At 42.2% G+C, this 18674-nt stretch overlaps 2 protein-coding genes across 2 annotated transcripts; one reads left to right on the top strand and one right to left on the bottom strand.

Moving 5' to 3' along the window:
* Positions 1–1198: 1198 nt before the first annotated feature.
* Positions 1199–7004, top strand: LOC144038315 (C1q-related factor-like). Its single transcript, XM_077550730.1, has 2 exons — positions 1199–1949; positions 5446–7004. Exons 1-2 carry the CDS (start codon positions 1338–1340, stop codon positions 5623–5625), a joined length of 792 nt encoding a protein of 263 aa, XP_077406856.1. The 5' UTR covers positions 1199–1337; the 3' UTR covers positions 5626–7004.
* Positions 7005–15760: 8756 nt separating this feature from the next.
* On the bottom strand, positions 15761–17875 carry dcakd (dephospho-CoA kinase domain containing). The gene is made up of 4 exons (XM_077551388.1): positions 17764–17875; positions 17319–17522; positions 17066–17153; positions 15761–16277 (listed from the first exon to the last, which is right to left on the bottom strand). Exons 1-4 carry the CDS (start codon positions 17873–17875, stop codon positions 15992–15994), a joined length of 690 nt encoding a protein of 229 aa, XP_077407514.1. The 3' UTR covers positions 15761–15991.
* Positions 17876–18674: the final 799 nt, after the last annotated feature.

Raw genomic sequence — 18674 nt, forward strand, 5'->3', positions numbered from 1 at the left:
TTACTAATATAATTTATAATAATTGTGCCAAATCAATAAATATAATTCTAATTGAATAATAAACATATCGCCCACATGTCTGACGTCACGGTCGCTTTGTCAAAGTATTGATATGAAAAGCAGCAAAAAGGAATTGGCAGAGAATTCCGCAAAGCGCTGCGAGGCAGCGGCTCGTTTCCTAAAAAGGCTACGAGAGAGTCCGCATGCGGACGGAATGGAGGAAGTTCGACGACGTGCGCAAACAAGCCGAGTGCTGGATATGTTTTCCATCTCCACATGAGCAGCAGAAAACATTTCGCTCACAAGCCTTGCAAGCGGCTTCAAGTTGAAGCAATTGTACGACACGAGGAGGATAAAGTCACATTTGACCGGAAAAACTCAACAAAAAATGACTTGATTTGATATTTGGAGGGTGCAGTTGGACGATATTCTAACCTTATGAGCCATTTTTTTAAATATTATGAGAATAATCCCCCCCCCCTTTTTTTTTATTCCAACCAGAGCGATAACCACACAAGTCCAGTTTGAATTTAGACATCTGAGGTGTCTTGCTCTTTCTGACTAGACCCTCCCCACTGTGGAATGTGTCTCGCTGATGTAGGTGGGTGGTCCCGCCACCCAAACCCCCCCCCCCCCGGATTTCACCCCCAGTAGAGCAGATAAGAAGAGCTCGCGTGAATCGTGCAACAAAGTGCAGTAAAACGAGTGTAATGAAAAGTGAGACGAGGGCGCCATCTTACGGACAAAAGTGGGAAGTGGTATTTTGGTAATGCGCCTCATGACCACTTGAGGGCACTAAACATACGGTCTTTGAAAAGTGACCGTATTAAAAACTTTACTACATTGTCATAAAAAAAATGACTTTATTATGATATTTTTATTATGCTTTTATGTTTTCATCTAATTTTAGGATGAGATATTTTAATCTTAAAAATAAAACTTGACTGGTCTTTGTTCAAATGTCCGCTTTTTGCATTTGAACTGTTAACCTGTTTACGTATCTGCTCATCCTTATGATCGGAGGAAGATGACAGTGGAGAGAGAGAGAAGGCGTTCTCCTCCTCAGCCTTGACTCACACTTGGTGTGTGCATCTTGCGTTCTTTCTCTCTCGCTCCCTCCCTCGCTCCCTCCCTCTCCTTGGGCTCACTCGGAACCCTCGCTTGTCACTCCATCCTTCCTCAGCTCTCCTCATCTTTGGAAACGTCCTCCTCGCCTTCTTCCCGGTGGAGCACCCGCAGTCACCATTCCCACCCCGGAGATCTCCACGCTGGCAGCCCAGCCCCTCCCCCAGCTGAGCTTCGGGCGCAAGACCTTGGTGGCGGCCGCCGTGGGGGTCATGCTGGTGCTGGTCCTGGTGGTGCTCATCCCCGTGCTGGTCAGCTCCGTCGGAGGGGGCGAGGAAGGCGGCGGCAGGTTCGAGATGCTGGGCACCTGCCGCATGGTGTGCGACCCCTTCCCCACGGCCGAGGAGCCGCTCACCGTCCAGCAACAGGTGGACGACCGGGCCGACCCCGAAGAGCGCGGCGTGGAGGCGCCGCCGCCCACTTTGGCCGCTCACACCTCGCAGGGCAGACCCGGACGACCCGGAAAGCCCGGACCCCCGGGGCCCCCCGGAGAACCTGGCCCGCCGGGACCCAAGGGACCGCCCGGGGACGGCGTGGACGTGGTCCGCACCGGGATTCTGGGCTTAGGGGGTACGGGTTCGCTGAGCACGGCCACCTACAACACCTCGCCCCGGGTGGCTTTCTACGCGGGGCTCCGGAACCCGCAGGAAGGCTACGACATCCTGCGCTTCGACGACGTGGTCACCAACATCGGCGGCAACTACGACGGCGCCGCGGGAAAGTTCACCTGCAAGATTCCCGGCACCTACTTCTTCATTTACAACGTTCTGATGAGGGGAGGAGACGGCACCAGCATGTGGGCCGACCTGCTCAAGAACGCTGTGGTGGGTAAACACAACTTCGCCGACAACTTCTTTTCAACATCAAGTCACACCAGCTGGAAAAAGCTCAGATGGCACCACGAGTAAACAACCTGGAGTTAAAAAAAAAAAAACCTGCAAAAAATTATTATTTTTTTTAATAGGATAGAGTTTTGAATAGGTAAGATGTCTGTCAATCATCCCACTCGCTGTATTTGTGAGAAAAAACTCGTACATTTTCCACTTTATGAAGTGGAAAATTTGCGACTATTAAGTGGCAAATTTGTGACACAAAAACTTGTAAATTTGCCACTTTATATTGTGGCAAATTTGCTACTATAAAGTGTCAAATTTGTGAGAAAAAAACTCGTAAATTTGCGCAATTTTTTTTTTTATACAAGAAATACACGTAGCGTAGCTAAAGTCTAACGTGAGGATTCGTTGGTGCTTAATGGTTTCACTGTTTATAAAATGAAAAGGCAGGATGGAGACGGATTCATTCTTAATTTAATCTTTGCACTTCCTGATCCCCCATCAGCTGACGAACACTAACCAATCAGAAGCTAGCATACTTTATGACGGAGAGCAGCAGGTTCGACACATCATCTTAACTTATTGTACAAAAAAAAAAAAAAAAATATATATATATATATATATGAATGTGTAAATAATAATTCTGGAAGTAAATCTACATTTGAACGAATGAAGTGAGGGTGCGGACCTTCGCCAAGCGAGGCGTCTTTGTCGCCGGCCGTAGCCAACGCTTCAAAGTGCGAATGTTCAACATCAGATGGTTCATCTCTGCTAAAAGCGAAACTATTTATCTAAAACCCGACCGAAAAGCGATGGCACAAAAACCCGAGTTGTACGCTACGTGTATTTACACCGTCGTACCCCGGACCACCAGGCTTACCAAGTTTTCTGGGGGAAACCCTATGATCCAATTTCACTTTCATAGTCTTGGCACTTTGCAGGTTTCATTTTCGGAAACAATCCTCCGTTATTCACCGATTGATTATTACTATGGCGCCATCTGGTGGCATCTTGGTGCCAAGCAAATATGTTGAACTGAGGGGTGGAACTTCACTTAGTCAGGCCATAACCTTGTCCAATAAAGTGAAAAAATGTCTCCAAACAATGACTTGATTATTAATAGGGTTAGTTACTTGCGGATGAATCGATTAAGAGTACGCTCAGATATCACACTGTGACCATCAGCATTTCCGCGCCTCCAAATCAACGACGGTATTTGAGCGTCTTCAGTATCCGAGCGGGGTCATTCCTGACTTGATGAGTTAGCGAACGCTCCGTCACGCCGCGCGGCCAAGCCACCAGTGCCGACGGTGAACTCATGCGTTCATGTGTGTCGTGATCTCCGCTCCGACTGGGTTCAAGCCCGCAAAAGCCCCAACGCGCCGCGGCGCCCTGCCAGATTGCGTACGCGGGGGGGGGGCAAGCGAGCCGAGTGTGATCCGCAAAGCCGCCGCACATCAAAACGTGGCCCGGGGTCTCTTGACAAACAAGTTCAAAGCGCTTTGAAATACAAAATGCAAACTTTTTCCCCACCGCCCCCGCCGCCGCCGCCGTGACATCCGCGCACGTGCCGTTTATCGCGCGGCCGGCCCGGGCCAGGCTGTGCTGGCGTGAAAAGCAGGTATTGGTTCCGTTCACGCGTGATTTGGTCACATGTCTCGGAGGCCTCAGGTGGCGACGCTGATCAAACAGCGTGGAAATCACAAGTGAAACGCAAACATGATGGCAGCCCAGATAGAACAGGGAACCTCAAATAACACTTTTGGAAACCAAAACACTGTTTAGCAACCGATCTTGAACCCAAGCACGGATTAGACTCACAAATGTACTTCATGTGAAAGTATTTAGTCCATTCTATGAAATCTGAGCCTGTTTAGCTGAATGCAAAGTTGCAACACAGCAGGGCGGCTCCATTAGGAGGAAAATATTCATCACGATTGTTTGGTAATAATTGAAATCACGATTAGGACGATCATTTAAAAAACATTTTTTTATTGTTAAGACAAATAAAAAAAAATTTGAAACACTATAAATATGCAAGTTGCTTTTGGATGAAACAAAATGTGATAAATTAGTTGATTTTAAATTTAAAAAAGGTGCAAATGTAAACATTTAAACAACTCAAAATTAGTATTAATATATTTTTGGGGACGATTATGTTGATCTTTATGGAGGACCAAAACTGCCAAATTTTAAAGTAAATAAATGATTTCATGAATAAATAAATAAATAAAAGTGAAAATAAAAACGGGAATAGAAAATAATAATTCAAAAATAAATAGAAAAAAAATTAATGTGTTTATATATATATATACATATATATAAAACATTTATTTGTATATGTATTTTTTTAATCTCATTTATTAATGTATTTATTTTTACTTTTATTTATTTATAAAGATATATATATATATATATATATATATATATATATATATATATTTGTTGTTTTTATTTTGATTTATTTTCTTGCTTTTAATTTTTAAATGATATACGTATATACGTCGACAGATGCGTGGTGAGCGTCGGCGTCCGAGCCGCTTCCCACCCGTCAAAAGTTTTAAGGGCACATTTGAACGCCCTCCCGATGGTGTCTTCATGACACGGATGGGACTTGGCACCCGTGCTGGTTTTCGACACTGCGTGCAGACAGGCAGAGATGATGAAAGTGCGGGATTTGAAATAAATAAAGAAACACTGAGGAAGGGAGATCGTTGGCAGCCCTGCGCGTCCTCTCAGGCGGGGTGAGTCAAAGCGAAGCTTTGCACTTGAGTCACCGCCGTCTCGCATCCAGCACACTCGCAAGAACACGCAGAGAATTCCTCCCATCAGCAGATGCTTTTTTGTTTGCCTGCAAAAAATGCGGGCTTCATATGTTCACATTTTGAATGTTGACTTTCATTCATTCTGAGACTGTGCTCGAAACTCAAATCAACTTTCCCCATTGGGATGAATTGGGAGGCCATTAATCTGTTCCCTTTGCAAAATACTTTTTAAGCAGAAAAAAATAGTACAGTATTTTACTGTATTTAAAAAAGTACTTCTCAATTATTTTTTGTTACAACCCCAAGCAATAAGAAAATGTTTGAAATTGCTGTAAGTACTAATACTCATTGTGCATGCGTGCCACTGCCACCTACTGTAGTAGATGTACAATTACAGTTTGGACTGGTGGTGAAATTCAAGTTAAGTAAGAAGTGAAATTCTTGCTCACAACACAAAACTACGACGGCGTATTAGGGCCACGTATAAATACATTTTCTTTAGAGGGCGGGGGCGATATTACGAGGAAAAACGTGCAAATTTGCCACTTTATATCATGGCAAATTTGCACGTTTTTTTCTCTGAATATTGCCCCCGCCCCCGCTCTCTAAAAAATAAATATTTATACGTGGCCTAATACGTCGTCGTACAAAACAAAATAACAGAGTCTAGCAAATATGTTCCCAATTTGTTGTAATTGTGTGTTTGTCTTCGTCCATTCGAGGTGAGGGCGAGCGCCATCGCTCAGGATCAGGACCAGAGTTACGACTACGCCAGCAACAGCGTCATCCTGCACTTGGACGTGGGCGACGAGGTGTACATCAAATTGGACGGGGGCAAGGCGCACGGGGGCAACAGCAACAAGTACAGCACCTTCTCCGGCTTCATCTTGTACGCCGACTGACGAGCGCCGGACGGACGGACGGACGGACGGATGCCCGCTGACTTTGGTTGCAAGGCAGACCCGTTGCCCGTGAGCTGCGGCTGGTCGCTTGCTAACGGTCTACCTCTTTATCCGTGCGTTGTCTCATGGGGGGGAGTGGCTGCGTTGGCGCCAGGGTGCCGCCATGATTTTTGAAGCGGCGCCTCCCCATCACGTGTTTGTTGGTGTTCTTCGATTTATCATTAGTAGAACACAGAGGTGGCAAACCCAGGTCCAGAAAGTAAAAACCCTGCTACTGTTTGGCTTTAGCTCCCTAGTGCTAGCGAGCTAGCTAGCTCCCTAGCAGGCGAGCACCATGGGAGCTAGCTAAGCAGCTAGCTAACTAGCACCTGAGGCTAAATCCAAACTGTGGCAGCGTTTTTACTTTCTGGACCTAAATTTGCCACCTCTTTACTAGAATAAGTCGTCATGTCCAATGAAAAGACTTTTATGAGATTAATGATGAATTGCTACATTTATGGTGTTGCTTTGTCTATTCAAAATATGCTAGACATGATTTCACACATTGGTCGATTTTTGTGGGACCTAATAATGCATTATTTGCTGAAAAACTCGCCTATTCCCTGTTATGCCACAAGAGGGTGCCAAAGCCAGGTCAAATACAAAAAGCAGTGCTCTGGCGACATCTCATGACTAGTCGTGATATAGCCACAAATGATCCAAGCCCCGCCGCGAACAGAGGCCATTGATGCTAGCTAGCTAGCTCCCTTGGTGCTTATTTACCTGCTAGGGAGCTAGCTAGCTAGCATCTGGGGCCAAAGCCAAACTGTGGCAGGGTTTTTACTTTCTGGATTTGCCACCTCCGGTCACGCGATCAGCAAAAAAAAAAAAAAGTTCCGTATTTAAAACCACGATCCCAAAAAACACTTCAAAGTAATATCATTTCAAACTCATCATACATTACGTTAAAAATGATTTGGCTGATAAATATTATTTTTAAAAACGCTTAGGCGAAACTTCTCCGCTACAAACAAATCTGTAAGTCTCAGTTGAGATGGATCTCGTCAACGGACTTCCTTGAACGCACTTTCAAGGCTTCGGCACCACCTTGTGGCATCTTGGAACTTTATTGAAAGAGCACAAAAAAAAAAAACGTTTTTCAGTGAATAACGAGAGGGAAATGAAAATTGTTCGTCGGGTGTTCACTGTGAAATCTCATGCAGAATTTTGTCAATCCGATTCGTGCACATGCGTCCCGGTGTGTGTGTGTGTCCAAACTTGTTTGTGATTCTTTCATGTGCCGTGCTCGCAATTTACCATCTGCATGCAAAAAGCCTCCAAGAATGAAGAAACACCACCAAAATGTGTTCAAACTTGCATTTTCAAAAGATACACCACGATTTTTTGGGGGGGTTCCCATTAAAGAAAAATATCTTTACGTCAGCAGTTTCTTGTCTTATTCCTCAAATGTGTGACTTGAAAACATTTGTGAAAGACTCCTACTACGCATTCTGAGCATTTTCATTTTCTGTAAATGAGTGGTCGAACCAACGCGTCGATGAGTCGACTTTATGACTCTGCTTTTATGTTAAAAGCTTGCAGATGACTAATTGCCATATCGTTGAGTCACAATTGCATCAATTACAAAAAATAAAAAATCCCCCACTGCGATTAAATGCTTCAAATGACAATATTTGTAATTGGGAATTATGTTGTCAGTATTTATAGCAGTGGTTCTCAAATGTTTACACCAAGTGCCACGCACGAGTTATTCTTAAAATGGAGATTATTGAAAGTCATTATAAAATCATGTGCTGGTTGAACATTAACACTGCACCTAAATATAAGAAAATATCGAATTCATTTAAAATGTATTTTTAAGTTTAATAAAAAACTATGCCTAAATAAAAGTTTTAATCCAAATTTTAAATGCATATTGTGTTGTGCTAATAAGTTAAACGCAACCGAAGGCATTGTTTCTTTTGTGTACCACTAGAGGGAGCCAGAGAGTAAGTGGTTGATCAAACAAAAATCATTTTTCAATATCAATAGCAACATCAGAAAAACTCATCATTTTGCAGAAGACATCTCTCTTTTTTTCCCTTCAAGTCGGCACTTTGGACACGTCATGACACACTGTAAAATAAATAAATAAATAAATAAAACAAGTGATATTTACTTGGAAAAAAAATTGTAACGTTTTTTCATTCAAAAATTCTAAGTAGATTTTACAAGGAGAGTTTTGAGTACACTTGACCAGTTTAATAAAAAAAAAAAAAAAAAAAAGCAACTCAAGGATTGAGGAACAAAGCCACAACCTTCAGGATGTGCGGCAGCCACTCTACCACCTGAGCCATGCCGCTTATGCTGTGTGTTTGCATACTGATGGTGTCGGGTGGAACCCTTGTACCTCCAAAAGACCAGTTGTTGCTCTCACACAGTAATGCGGTATGGTGGCAAACGGCAAAAGTGGCATGGCTCAGGTGGTAGAGTAGCTGTCCTCCAAGCTGAAGGTTTTTTTTTTTTTTTTTAATAAACTGGTAAAATGTACTCAAAACTCCCCTTGTAAAATTGACTTTGAATTTCTGAGTGAAAAAACTTTACTAGGCTTTTTCAAGTAAATATTACTCTCTCTTTTTTCTCTCTCTCTCTCTCAGTGCAGCGTTTAGATCGGCACATCATCATCCAGGGGGCGAATCAGCGACAAGACAGTCGCTTCCGGATTTTCAACACGATTCATTTGGCCTGAAGTCACTTTCACTCTTGCCAACATCTCAAGTAGCCACGGAGCTTGCGAAGCTTCGTGCCGACTTGCGACCGCGTCAAGAAGTTAAACAGTTGAAAATGTTCGCGTAAAGTGGGATTCCCGAAAAAAAAAAAAAAGTCGCAGAGCTGATAAAAAAAAAACGTGGGCGACCGGATTGCTTGGCGGTGTCAGAGCATCAACGTGATTTCCTGCCTCGGAGACAGACAGCTCACGTCCTCCAGACACAATTAAAAGTGAGTGACCGCGCCTCGGCAGAGGTCAGCCGAGCCACGGGGGGAGGCCGAGAAGCTGCCGTCCTCTCGGGCGCTATGAGAGCATCGTCAAATTAGAGACTTCATGTCACCATGTCAAAGACGAACGGCCCGCCGGCACGGCCACAACGGCTGCCGCTGCCGTCCGCAGAGCGGTCCTCGCCAAAGTAAACGCTGCGACCGGCGCGCCAAAACTCAAACGGACAAAAAAAAAATAGATGCGCTTTTATAGCCAAGTCATGTTTTGATTGTTTTCCATATTGCACTTCATAAAACGTTCTCATTTTATAGTTGCATGCTTGACTGTTTGTCTTGTTCAATAAATGGCTGGAAGTGGAGCAAATTTTGATGAAGATGAAGAGGGGGAAGATCCAGAATAGGAAAAAAAAAAAATCCAGGTGAAAGAAAGAAGGGGGGGGGGTAGGAACAATGAGGAATCGAAGAAGGAAGGAGAAGAAAAAGGAGGATGAAGAAGAGGAATAGGAAAAATAAGGGGAAGAAGATGAGGAAGAGAAAGAAGGAAAAAGAGGACTAGAAAGAGGAGGACAAATTAAAAAAAAGAGCAACTGGAAGAAAAGGAACAGAAGACAAGATGAAGAGAGAAAGAAGAGGAGGAGGAAATGGAAAAAGATGAGGAGTAGGCAAAAGAAAAAGTGGAACAGAAAGAGGATGACAAACAAAAAAAGCAATAGGAAGAAGAGGAACAGAAAGAAGATGGAAGATGAAGAGAAAAAAAGAGGAATAAAGAAGAGAAATAGGGAAAAAAGGGAAGAAGATGAGGAATAGTTATAAAAATAAAAGTAGAGGAACATGAAAAAGAGGAATAGAAAGATAAATAGGAGGAAGAGGAAGAGAAGAGGAACAGGAGGGAGAGTAAAAAGAACAGAAATATGATGAGGAGGATGAAGATGAAAAAGGGATCGGGTGAAAATGGAAACATGAAAAGAAAAAGTCACGCAATTTGCGTACAATGTTTACACCCCCCAAAAAAGTAACAAGCGCAAGAAGCATAAAGTGGAGACTTGACTTTGTTTTTATGGGCCACATAAATGGATGCGACGGGCCGGACCTGGCCCCCGGGCCTGGACATTGACACCCGTGATGGCGATGGATTGCGAAGGCTTCCCAGATAAGGCCGTCCCGCAAACATGCGCACGCGTTTGGGCCGGGCCGACAGCAACACCAGTCGGGTCGGCTTCTGCCTGCTCGCAAACGTGACATTAATCAAGCCTCGCTTTTGTTTGTGCGTCCGCCGATTAACTCAACGAGAGACATCCCAATTAGAGACGGATGCCTCGGCTACATCGCCCCCCCCCCCCCACCCCCGTCTCCCGCACGATGTTCCCACACTGTCCTTGCACTTGAAAACGCTGACACTAAACAAGCAGTCAACGCATCAACAATTCAATTACTAGCTAAGAAATGTTAGCGTCGAACGAGCCACACGGCGTACGAATGTCACACTTAAAGAACTCATTGAGAGTCGAGCTCTGAGCAATCTGTCACCAATCATAAAAAAAAAAGGCAAAGAATGATCATCTAATGACCATCAGCGCCTTTCATTGCCGATCACCCACAGCTCGTACCTTGCAACCTGCCGCAGTGTAGCCCCGCCTTCCCCTTACAAACGTTGAAATGAATTTGAACAAATCAATAAATATATGCCGAAAAATTCATACAAACAGATATAATGTCAAATGTATTCTTAATTGTCCTCATGTGATTAAGAAAGGAACGATCTCGAAAACGCACACGAGGTGAGCTAGCATGCTAACGATTCCTAGCCCGAAACATTTAACTCTTTTGTCATCATGCGACTTTGCAGCAAATGGAAAACAAATAGAGCATAAAGTTTCCCGTGGCGATGGTAAAGCGCTGCGAGGCTGGCGGTGGGTCGACATGTGTGCACCCATGCGCGCCACCGCCGCGTCTTGGCGCTCCTTGGGAGAACGTGACAGCGTACGCACGCCCGCGTCCGGCGGAACAAGTCCAGTGTGTCAGTGACTCAGCACCGGCGGCCCTCCGCGCTCCCTCCGCGCCCCCCTCGTGGCCCCCCCTGACTGAGCCAGCCGGGCCTAACGCGCGCGGACAGATGGAGTCATGCGGCCGGGGATGCTCTGCTGGCGCGCTGCCTGTCTCTTCACCTCACCCGATGCCGGCGGGATGCGGCATGACAATGCGCTAGCGAGGCGCTGGCCGCGGCCGGACCCGGCCTAGCGTGACGCCAGAGTTCAAGATGGCTGACCGCGGAGGGACGCTTAATGCTGCCCGGCCGTTGGTGTCGAGCTGCATTTGCCAACCGCGGCGTGGACGGCCGCGCCGTCAGCTTTTGTGCCTTCTGAATTTTATACTTTCAGAGAATAGTTATCTAACGAGTATTGGATGCCGGCAGTGGCGGAATTACAGAAGGGGATGAGGGCCGGTGAAGAGAAGAAGGAAAAAAAAAAAGGTTGGCAGGATCCGAACTTTGAAGTGAGAATTCTGAGAATCAAGTCTGAATTCTCACAAATTCTCACTTTATTGTGATAATTCAGACTTTATTCTCAGAATTCTGAATTTTGACTGACTTCCCCCCACAATTCATAGCTCATTAGCTCGACGTCACAAAGTGAGAATTCTCACTTTAAAGTCAGGATTCTGAGAATAAAGTCTGACTTCACACAATAAAGTCATAATTCTCACAAATTCTGACTTTATTCTCACTTTTAAGTCAGAATTCTGAGAATAAAGTCTGAATTATCACAATAAAGTGAGAATTTGAGAGAATTCAGACTTTATTCTCAGAATTCTGACTTTAAAGTGAGACTGACTTTAATCTCAGAATTCTGACTTTATTCTCACTTTTAAGTCAGAATTCTGAGAATAAAGTCTGAATTATCACAATAAAGTGAGAATTTGAGAGAATTCAGACCTTAATCTCAGAATTCTGACTTTATTCTCACTTTTAAGTCAGAATTCTGAGAATAAAGTCTGAATTATCACAATAAAGTGAGAATTTGAGAGAATTCAGACTTTATTCTCAGAATTCTGACTTTAAAGTGAGACTGACTTTAATCTCAGAATTCTGACTTTATTCTCACTTTTACGTCAGAATTCTAAGAATAAAGTCTGAATTATCACAATAAAGTGAGAATTTGAGAGAATTCAGACTTTATTCTCAGAATTCTGACTTTAAAGTGAGACTGACTTTAATCTCAGAATTCTGACTTTATTCTCACTTTTACGTCAGAATTCTGAGAATAAAGTCTGAATTATCACAATAAAGTGAGAATTTGAGAGAATTCAGACTATATTCTCAGAATTCGGACTTTTGACTGACTTCCCCCCACAATTCATAGCTCATTAGCTCTACGTCACAAAGTGAGAATTCTCACTTTAAAGTCAGGATTCTGAGAATAAAGTCTGACTTCTCACAATAAAGTCATAATTTTCACAAATTCTGACTTTATTCTCACTTTTAAGTCAGAATTCTGAGAATAAAGTCTGAATTATCCCAATAAAGTGAGAATTTGAGAGAATTCAGACTTTATTCTCAGAATTCTGACTTTAAAGTGAGACTGACTTTAATCTCAGAATTCTGACTTTATTCTCACTTTTAAGTCAGAATTCTGAGAATAAAGTCTGAATTATCCCAATAAAGTGAGAATTTGAGAGAATTCAGACTTTATTCTCAGAATTCTGACTTTAAAGTGAGACTGACTTTAATCTCAGAATTCTGACTTTATTCTCACTTTTAAGTCAGAATTCTGAGAATAAAGTCTGAATTATCACAATAAAGTGAGAATTTGAGAGAATTCAGACTTTATTCTCAGAATTCTGACTTTATTCTCAAAGTCAGAATTCTGAACCCTTTTTTTTCCCACTTCACTGGCCCTAATCCGCTTTCGTACTGAACGGTTTGAAAAAAAAAAAAAAAAGTCTCTCAAAAAGCCACACTGTCAATTATGTGGGAGTTGAAAGAATGAAAACCCAAATAATATACATTAATGGAAGTCCTTGATAATGGTCTAAAAAAAAGGCAAATTTCTTGTAAGCCCTTGAGGAATAATAACAGCATTCACCGTACATGTTTTCCCATCATGGAGATACAAAAAGAAAAAAAAGAATTAGCATTCACGTGGTAAACAACAGCAATTTACCGGCACAATGAAGTCGTCGTTAACGTTTTGCTTGGACGTCTTGCCTAGCAGGCACGGCAGTTTTTATTTTTAATTTCGCTCTAGCCCAGATTGGCCTCGCCTGATGGTTGGTGGGCGGGTGATGAAAAAGCACTCAGACAGACGACACTCGGCCAGCGCCCGCAGGGGGGGGCAGCGCTCGGAAACGGCCAGATTACAGGGGCGTACGTCTGCTGTCGGCAAACCGTGGGCAGGTGCTTTTAGGACCATCAACCTTCTTGGCGTCATTCTTTAAAGCCACAATTAGTATTCAGACAGGATCATTCCCTCGGGAGCTTTCGCACTTGTTGGTTCAGATAAATTCCAGCCTTGCAAAATGTGGCCTTCACGGCGCGAACTACTGCCGAGGGACGCGCTGGGAACAGGTTTGAGGGTTACTATACTTACATTTTTAAGGTTATTTGAACAAGGAAACAAAATATTGACATGTTGGGCACAATTTCTACATTTCCGCATTGGGGTCCACTCGCTTTTGTTGCCAAGATTCAGTAAATGTACACAGACTACTTCACATTGTAGCTAAAGTGTCATTTCTTCAAACTCGTCCAATAAAAAGGTGTAAAAAAAGTAAGGGTGTCAGGCAATTAATTTTTTAATGGTAATTAATCGCATGATTTCAATAGTTAACTCACGATGAATCACAAAATCTGTTTTAAATGAAGTAACTTGTGAAATTTTGCAATTTTTTTAAAATTGTAAAATACAACTAGACCCCACTCTCCACAAATATATGCATTTTTTTTTTTTTTTATGTATAACTGCTCAATTTTGACGTGGACGTGTCTGCTGCATTGTGACTGGAATTCCCCCAGTGCAGGCTTTCCAAGTAAAGGGGCGGTCATTAACCACGTGTTAAAAAAATGAGAGGCATTAAAGGAACTTTAACTCTTTGACTGCCAAAAACGTTAAATAACGTTAAGTAAAATCCTATGGAGGAGTGCCAAAGACGTTAAAAGACGTTTGTTTCAAAACAGAGGTGAAACTAACCATTTTCTATTGTTGATTACTGAAAAACGGAATAAGGTAGAAACAAACTTTTTTTTTCTGATGAAAGATGAGAGTCCAATCTTTCATTTGGTAGTATGTGTGTTTCCATAGTCCAAACACATCATTTTCTGTGGACCTTGAAAGATCAGTCAAAATGCTTAAATCGGCTGGCACTGGCGACATCCCGTTTCGGAAAACGTCTGGCAGTCAAAGAGTTAAATTAACACAAAAAATGTTGACCCCTAGTAAAATATATCTTTTGAAATGTGACGGGTGTACTCACTTTTGTGCGCAAGACTACTTTGGCCACCTCAGGTGTTGATATGTACATTAGTGTTGGTGTATGCTTTGAATGCAGCCCCCCCCCCCCCCCCCCTCCGCCACCCATCACTCTGCATTAGTGACTGTGTGGCTTGGAGGGCCCCGGACCGAGCCGAGTGACATACATCGGCGAGGGGCGCGATGACATCATCGCATTCGCCCGCATTCCACAATTTTCACCGTCCGCGGGTCTTGATCTTTCTCCTCTGTCCAAGAAAGTTGGATAGCACGGAATTGCCGTCTATTCGCGATGCGCAAAATCTCGAATCAGCAACAAGTCGGAAGAAACAGCGTTTGATTGAGTTTATGTGAAGCGTCTTGCTTTTACAAAGTGTTCACTGAGAGGGGACAGGACAGAAGAAAAGAGTGTAAGAAAATACAGTCAAGTTGATTAAGCCCCTCATCTCGCCGTCCCAACTGGATTGTCAAATACATTCATTGTGGTAAACATAATAAAAACAATCACTAAAATGTCTTTCCTAAAGGTGGAACTTCGCATATATTAAAGCTTCCTCGACTGTCTGAACCTTCGCGTGTCAGTAAAGCCAACGCAAATTGCACATTGAAATAGAATAAATTGCTTCTGTCAGTGCAAGTTGAGCTGACGTGTTTGTCAAGTGTCCTGGCAAGAATTGAGTAGGAAATCGTACAAAGTGAAGCACGACAATGGAGCGCCACATTCACAAATTTACAGATTGTTCGGGGCAAACCCCATCCCCGGTTATTTGTGGATTTATTTATTTTGTACCCGATAACCCGCATATTCAATTTTTTTGCCCAATTTTTTTTTTTTTCAAATTCATGGCAATCATAAGTGAGTCTTCACTGTCCGTCCCTTTTGGTGCAACGTTTTTGCAGGGACGAACTGTACGCAAATGCCAACCCTGTGATGACAAACACGGTCAACGTGCTACCGACTAAAACTTTGAACAAAATTTGACAAGTCGCGGTCTTGCGTGACGTCTCATTACCATCAAAGCTAAGGCGGAGTCATTTATTGTTGTTTTTCATGTTTTTTTTGCTAACATCTGTGGTTAAGGGATTTTGGGACATTTGTATGGCAGTTAAAAGTGTTAAAATGTGAGCTAAAAAGAAAAAAAAACGGGAAAATAAAACAAAGAAAAAAATAACGGGAAAATAAAACAAAGAAAAAAATAACGGGAAAATAAAACAAAGAAAAAAAACGGGAAAATAAAACAAAGAAAAAAAAACGGGAAAATAAAACAAAGAAAAAAAAACGGGAAAATAAAACAAAGAGAAAAAAAAATGGGAAAATAAAACAAAGAAAAAAAAACGGGAAAAAAAAACAAAGAAAAAAAAACGGGAAAATAAAACAAAGAAAAAAAAAACGGGAAAATAAAACAAAGAAAAAAAAACGGGAAAATAAAACAAAGAAAAAAATAACGGGAAAATAAAACAAAGAAAAAAAACGGGAAAATAAAACAAAGGAAAAAAAAACGGGGAAATAAAACAAAGAAAAAAATAACGGGAAAATAAAACAAAGAAAAAAAACGGGAAAATAAAACAAAGAAAAAAATAACGGGAAAATAAAACAAAGAAAAAAATAACGGGAAAATAAAACAAAGAAAAAAATAACGGGAAAATAAAACAAAGAAAAAAATAACGGGAAAATAAAAAAAAGTAACGGGAAAATAAAACAAAGAAAAAAATAATGGGAAAAAAACTGCATCAAAAGTGCTTTGCATTGGACAGCAACCATGAAAATGTTCCTAAAGTAAAAGTCAGTTCCCTACTAATTAAAGTGCCTGTTTTGTAAGAAATCCTACTAAATCCTGGTGAGAATGTGGCACAGGTGACTAACCTCACAGTTAAGCATCTGCCCGCCCGCCTGCCTTTCACACCACATTGCCATCATCCCGCCGTTAGGACAAGAGCATCTTGGCGGCGTAGAGCAGCACCCCGCCCAAGCCGGCGGCGGCGGCCACGGCCAGCACGCGCACCAGGAGGAAGTCCATGGAGTCCTCCAGCTTGGTGTGCAGCCGCAGGACCTGGCGGTGGGTGTCCTCGCGGGTGCCCGAGTTCTCGACGACGTGGCTGGCCAGGCCGCGCTTCTCCTTGAGCGGCATCTGCGCCGCCAGCCGCTGCTCGGCCTCCTCCGCCGTCAGGCCGTCCCGCTGCATCAGGCGTGCCAGCTGAGTGGCCGGGTCGCTGGGAAGGAAGGTGCGTTGGTGAGGTCATGTGTGCGGGTCCATTATGAAAACATGAACAGCCAAAAAATAATTGAGACATTGACAGGGAAAAGTTGACAGAAATACAAAACTTTGAGCCTCATTGGCAGCTTCTGGCAAAAACACGCCAGCGAATATTTCGTGACTTCAAATATGTAGGAAACGTAAAACTTCTTTCTTTGTGACAAAATTACACAAATAGTTAAATTAATAGATTCAACATAACAATAACAATTATTTTTGGCCCATTTAGACTATATTTCATGACTCCTTTAAATCCATTAAAAACTTCAATGAAAAAGATATATTTTAATGAATTAATACATAGTTATTCTTTGACACTTATTTAATTGGCTTCATTTTTTTTAAACTGTGGGTTTAAAAACTAACCTCCATTTTTAATGTCAAGATTTTATTATATTATTTATATCTATATTTTGTAAAATATAGGGAGAGTAATTATTATAAAAATAATTACAGAATTACATTATTACACATTCCATTAAACAAACAAAATAAAATAAATGATACAATCAATAAACAAAATAGTTTACAAAATATACACATTTGTTGTGAATTAAACGATCGTTAAACGCAGTAAATGTAATTAAAATAGCATTTAATTATTACGCAGTTTTCTAATTAATTCTATTACTTACCATTTTAACTCCTGAATTGCCTTTATAGTGATTAATGAACGTAATAGATTGATAAAAGCAAAACAATTATTTGTTTGATGTGTGCTTTTCAACAGAGTGGAGTCCTTACCAATAGACAACCACAGTGTGGTTGAGAAACTGCGTGAGCTTTCTGGTTTCGAAGAGAAGCGGCACGTCCAGCACGACGTAGCGATAGCCTTGACAAAAAGAAAGAAAGAAAGGAAAGAAGAAACAGTAGATGAAGCTGGTCAGCCATTTGACGGATTGAATAGCAAACAGGTAGAGAGTGAAATCTCCGCTCGGCCTGAAACTCATAATGTAAATATGCTGAGTTGTTTTTATTGCCCTAAATCAAGTCTTACCTTTAAGGAAGTAGAAGACGATCTGCTTGAGCATCTCTTTATGAATCTCCGGGTGCGTGATGGAGTTGAGCAGCTTGCGCTTCTCCTTGTCGGCGAAAACGAGGCGGCCCAGCTTCTGCCGGTCGATCTTGCCGCTCTCCAGCAGGACCTCGCGGCCAAAGTGGAAGACGATGCGCGAGTGGGCGGGCGAGCGGGGCTCCACCACTGCGTGAATTTTTTTTTTAAAGCACATAAGCACACTGTGTCACACTTAGTGACTTTCGTAGAACATTTCTGGAAAGTCTGGGGTAAATTTCTCATTGAATATATTTAAATGCCATATTAAGATGTACATTTTGTAATTCCATTTTAATTTCCGTTTATTCCCATGAAAAATTTCCCAAAAAAATTACCTGAATTTTGGAACTCTACTGCTGATGCTAATAAATTTGTGCCATCAAATTACCTTTCCGTGCCACGACGTCAGCGTCGATGATGGGGCAGCCAAGTTCGTGTAGCATTGACGACACCGTGCTTTTTCCAGAGGCAATACCTCCCGTCAGGCCCACTAAATACATCTCCTAAAAAAAAACACATAAACAACAACATGAAATAAAGATGTTGGCGTTTCATCAACCTTTAGTGTGCTGTTTTATAAATGCCAACAGGTGGTTATACATTTAATACAACTTATGCCATCTAGTGGGAGAACATTTAATTGTTTTGCCTGCCACTATATGTCGCTGACATAGATGGACCAACATGCAACAGATGCGCGCTGAGCTGAAGTTAGCAACATTTTCTGGCATCATGAGATTATTATTTTTTTGCTATGTTTTTATTAAAACATTTTCAACAAATGCTACCACTTCTTGCATAGTCGTACCATTTTACCAGCTCTTACTTTCTCTTTGTAGCTTGACTCGATTTTGAGACAAACACACACCCTGCTTGTTTATCTTATTTATAATGAGGTAGAAACTGATTTAATTAACAACCAAAAAGTGATTTTTAATGGTTTTCTTACGTCGTAGTTGTCCGGCGCTCCTAAAGCGAAGACGAATAGACACTTGGATATCCGGACTTCAAGCTAACGCTAACACGCTAAATGTCAACGACAGCGTCAAAACGGCCGCAAATGGACCAACGAAAGAAGCCATTGTCCTCTTTAGCACGTCTCGGCAACTTCACATTCGACCACAATCGGAATTGATTGATGTTATTTGTCAAAATGTCAACGTTAAACCTCTTGAGGTCAACTACATGCTAACAACCGGATATTGGAGATCAAAGTGTCCTCCAAAATAGCTCCGGCGTATCAACTACAACGTTCCGCAAACTCACGAGAACGCGGGTTTACTGTACATAAACACATTT

This window comes from Vanacampus margaritifer, chromosome 18, assembly GCF_051991255.1.
Source record: "Vanacampus margaritifer isolate UIUO_Vmar chromosome 18, RoL_Vmar_1.0, whole genome shotgun sequence".
NCBI lineage: Eukaryota > Metazoa > Chordata > Actinopteri > Syngnathiformes > Syngnathidae > Vanacampus > Vanacampus margaritifer.

What these genes read in the sequence shown, in the direction of transcription:
- LOC144038315 (XM_077550730.1), top strand. Translation starts at nt 1,338, where the DNA reads ATGCTGGTGCTGGTCCTGGTGGTGCTCATCCCCGTGCTGGTCAGCTCC. An exon ending in ACCTGCTCAAGAACGCTGTG is followed by an intron (nt 1,950 to 5,445) that starts GTGGGTAAACAC and finishes CGTCCATTCGAG; the next exon opens with GTGAGGGCGAGCGCCATCGC.
- dcakd (XM_077551388.1), bottom strand. Translation starts at nt 17,875, where the DNA reads ATGTATTTAGTGGGCCTGACGGGAGGTATTGCCTCTGGAAAAAGCACG. An exon ending in TGACGTCGTGGCACGGAAAG is followed by an intron (nt 17,523 to 17,763) that starts GTAATTTGATGG and finishes AAATTCACGCAG; the next exon opens with TGGTGGAGCCCCGCTCGCCC. An exon ending in CGTCTTCTACTTCCTTAAAG is followed by an intron (nt 17,154 to 17,318) that starts GTAAGACTTGAT and finishes CTTTTTGTCAAG; the next exon opens with GCTATCGCTACGTCGTGCTG.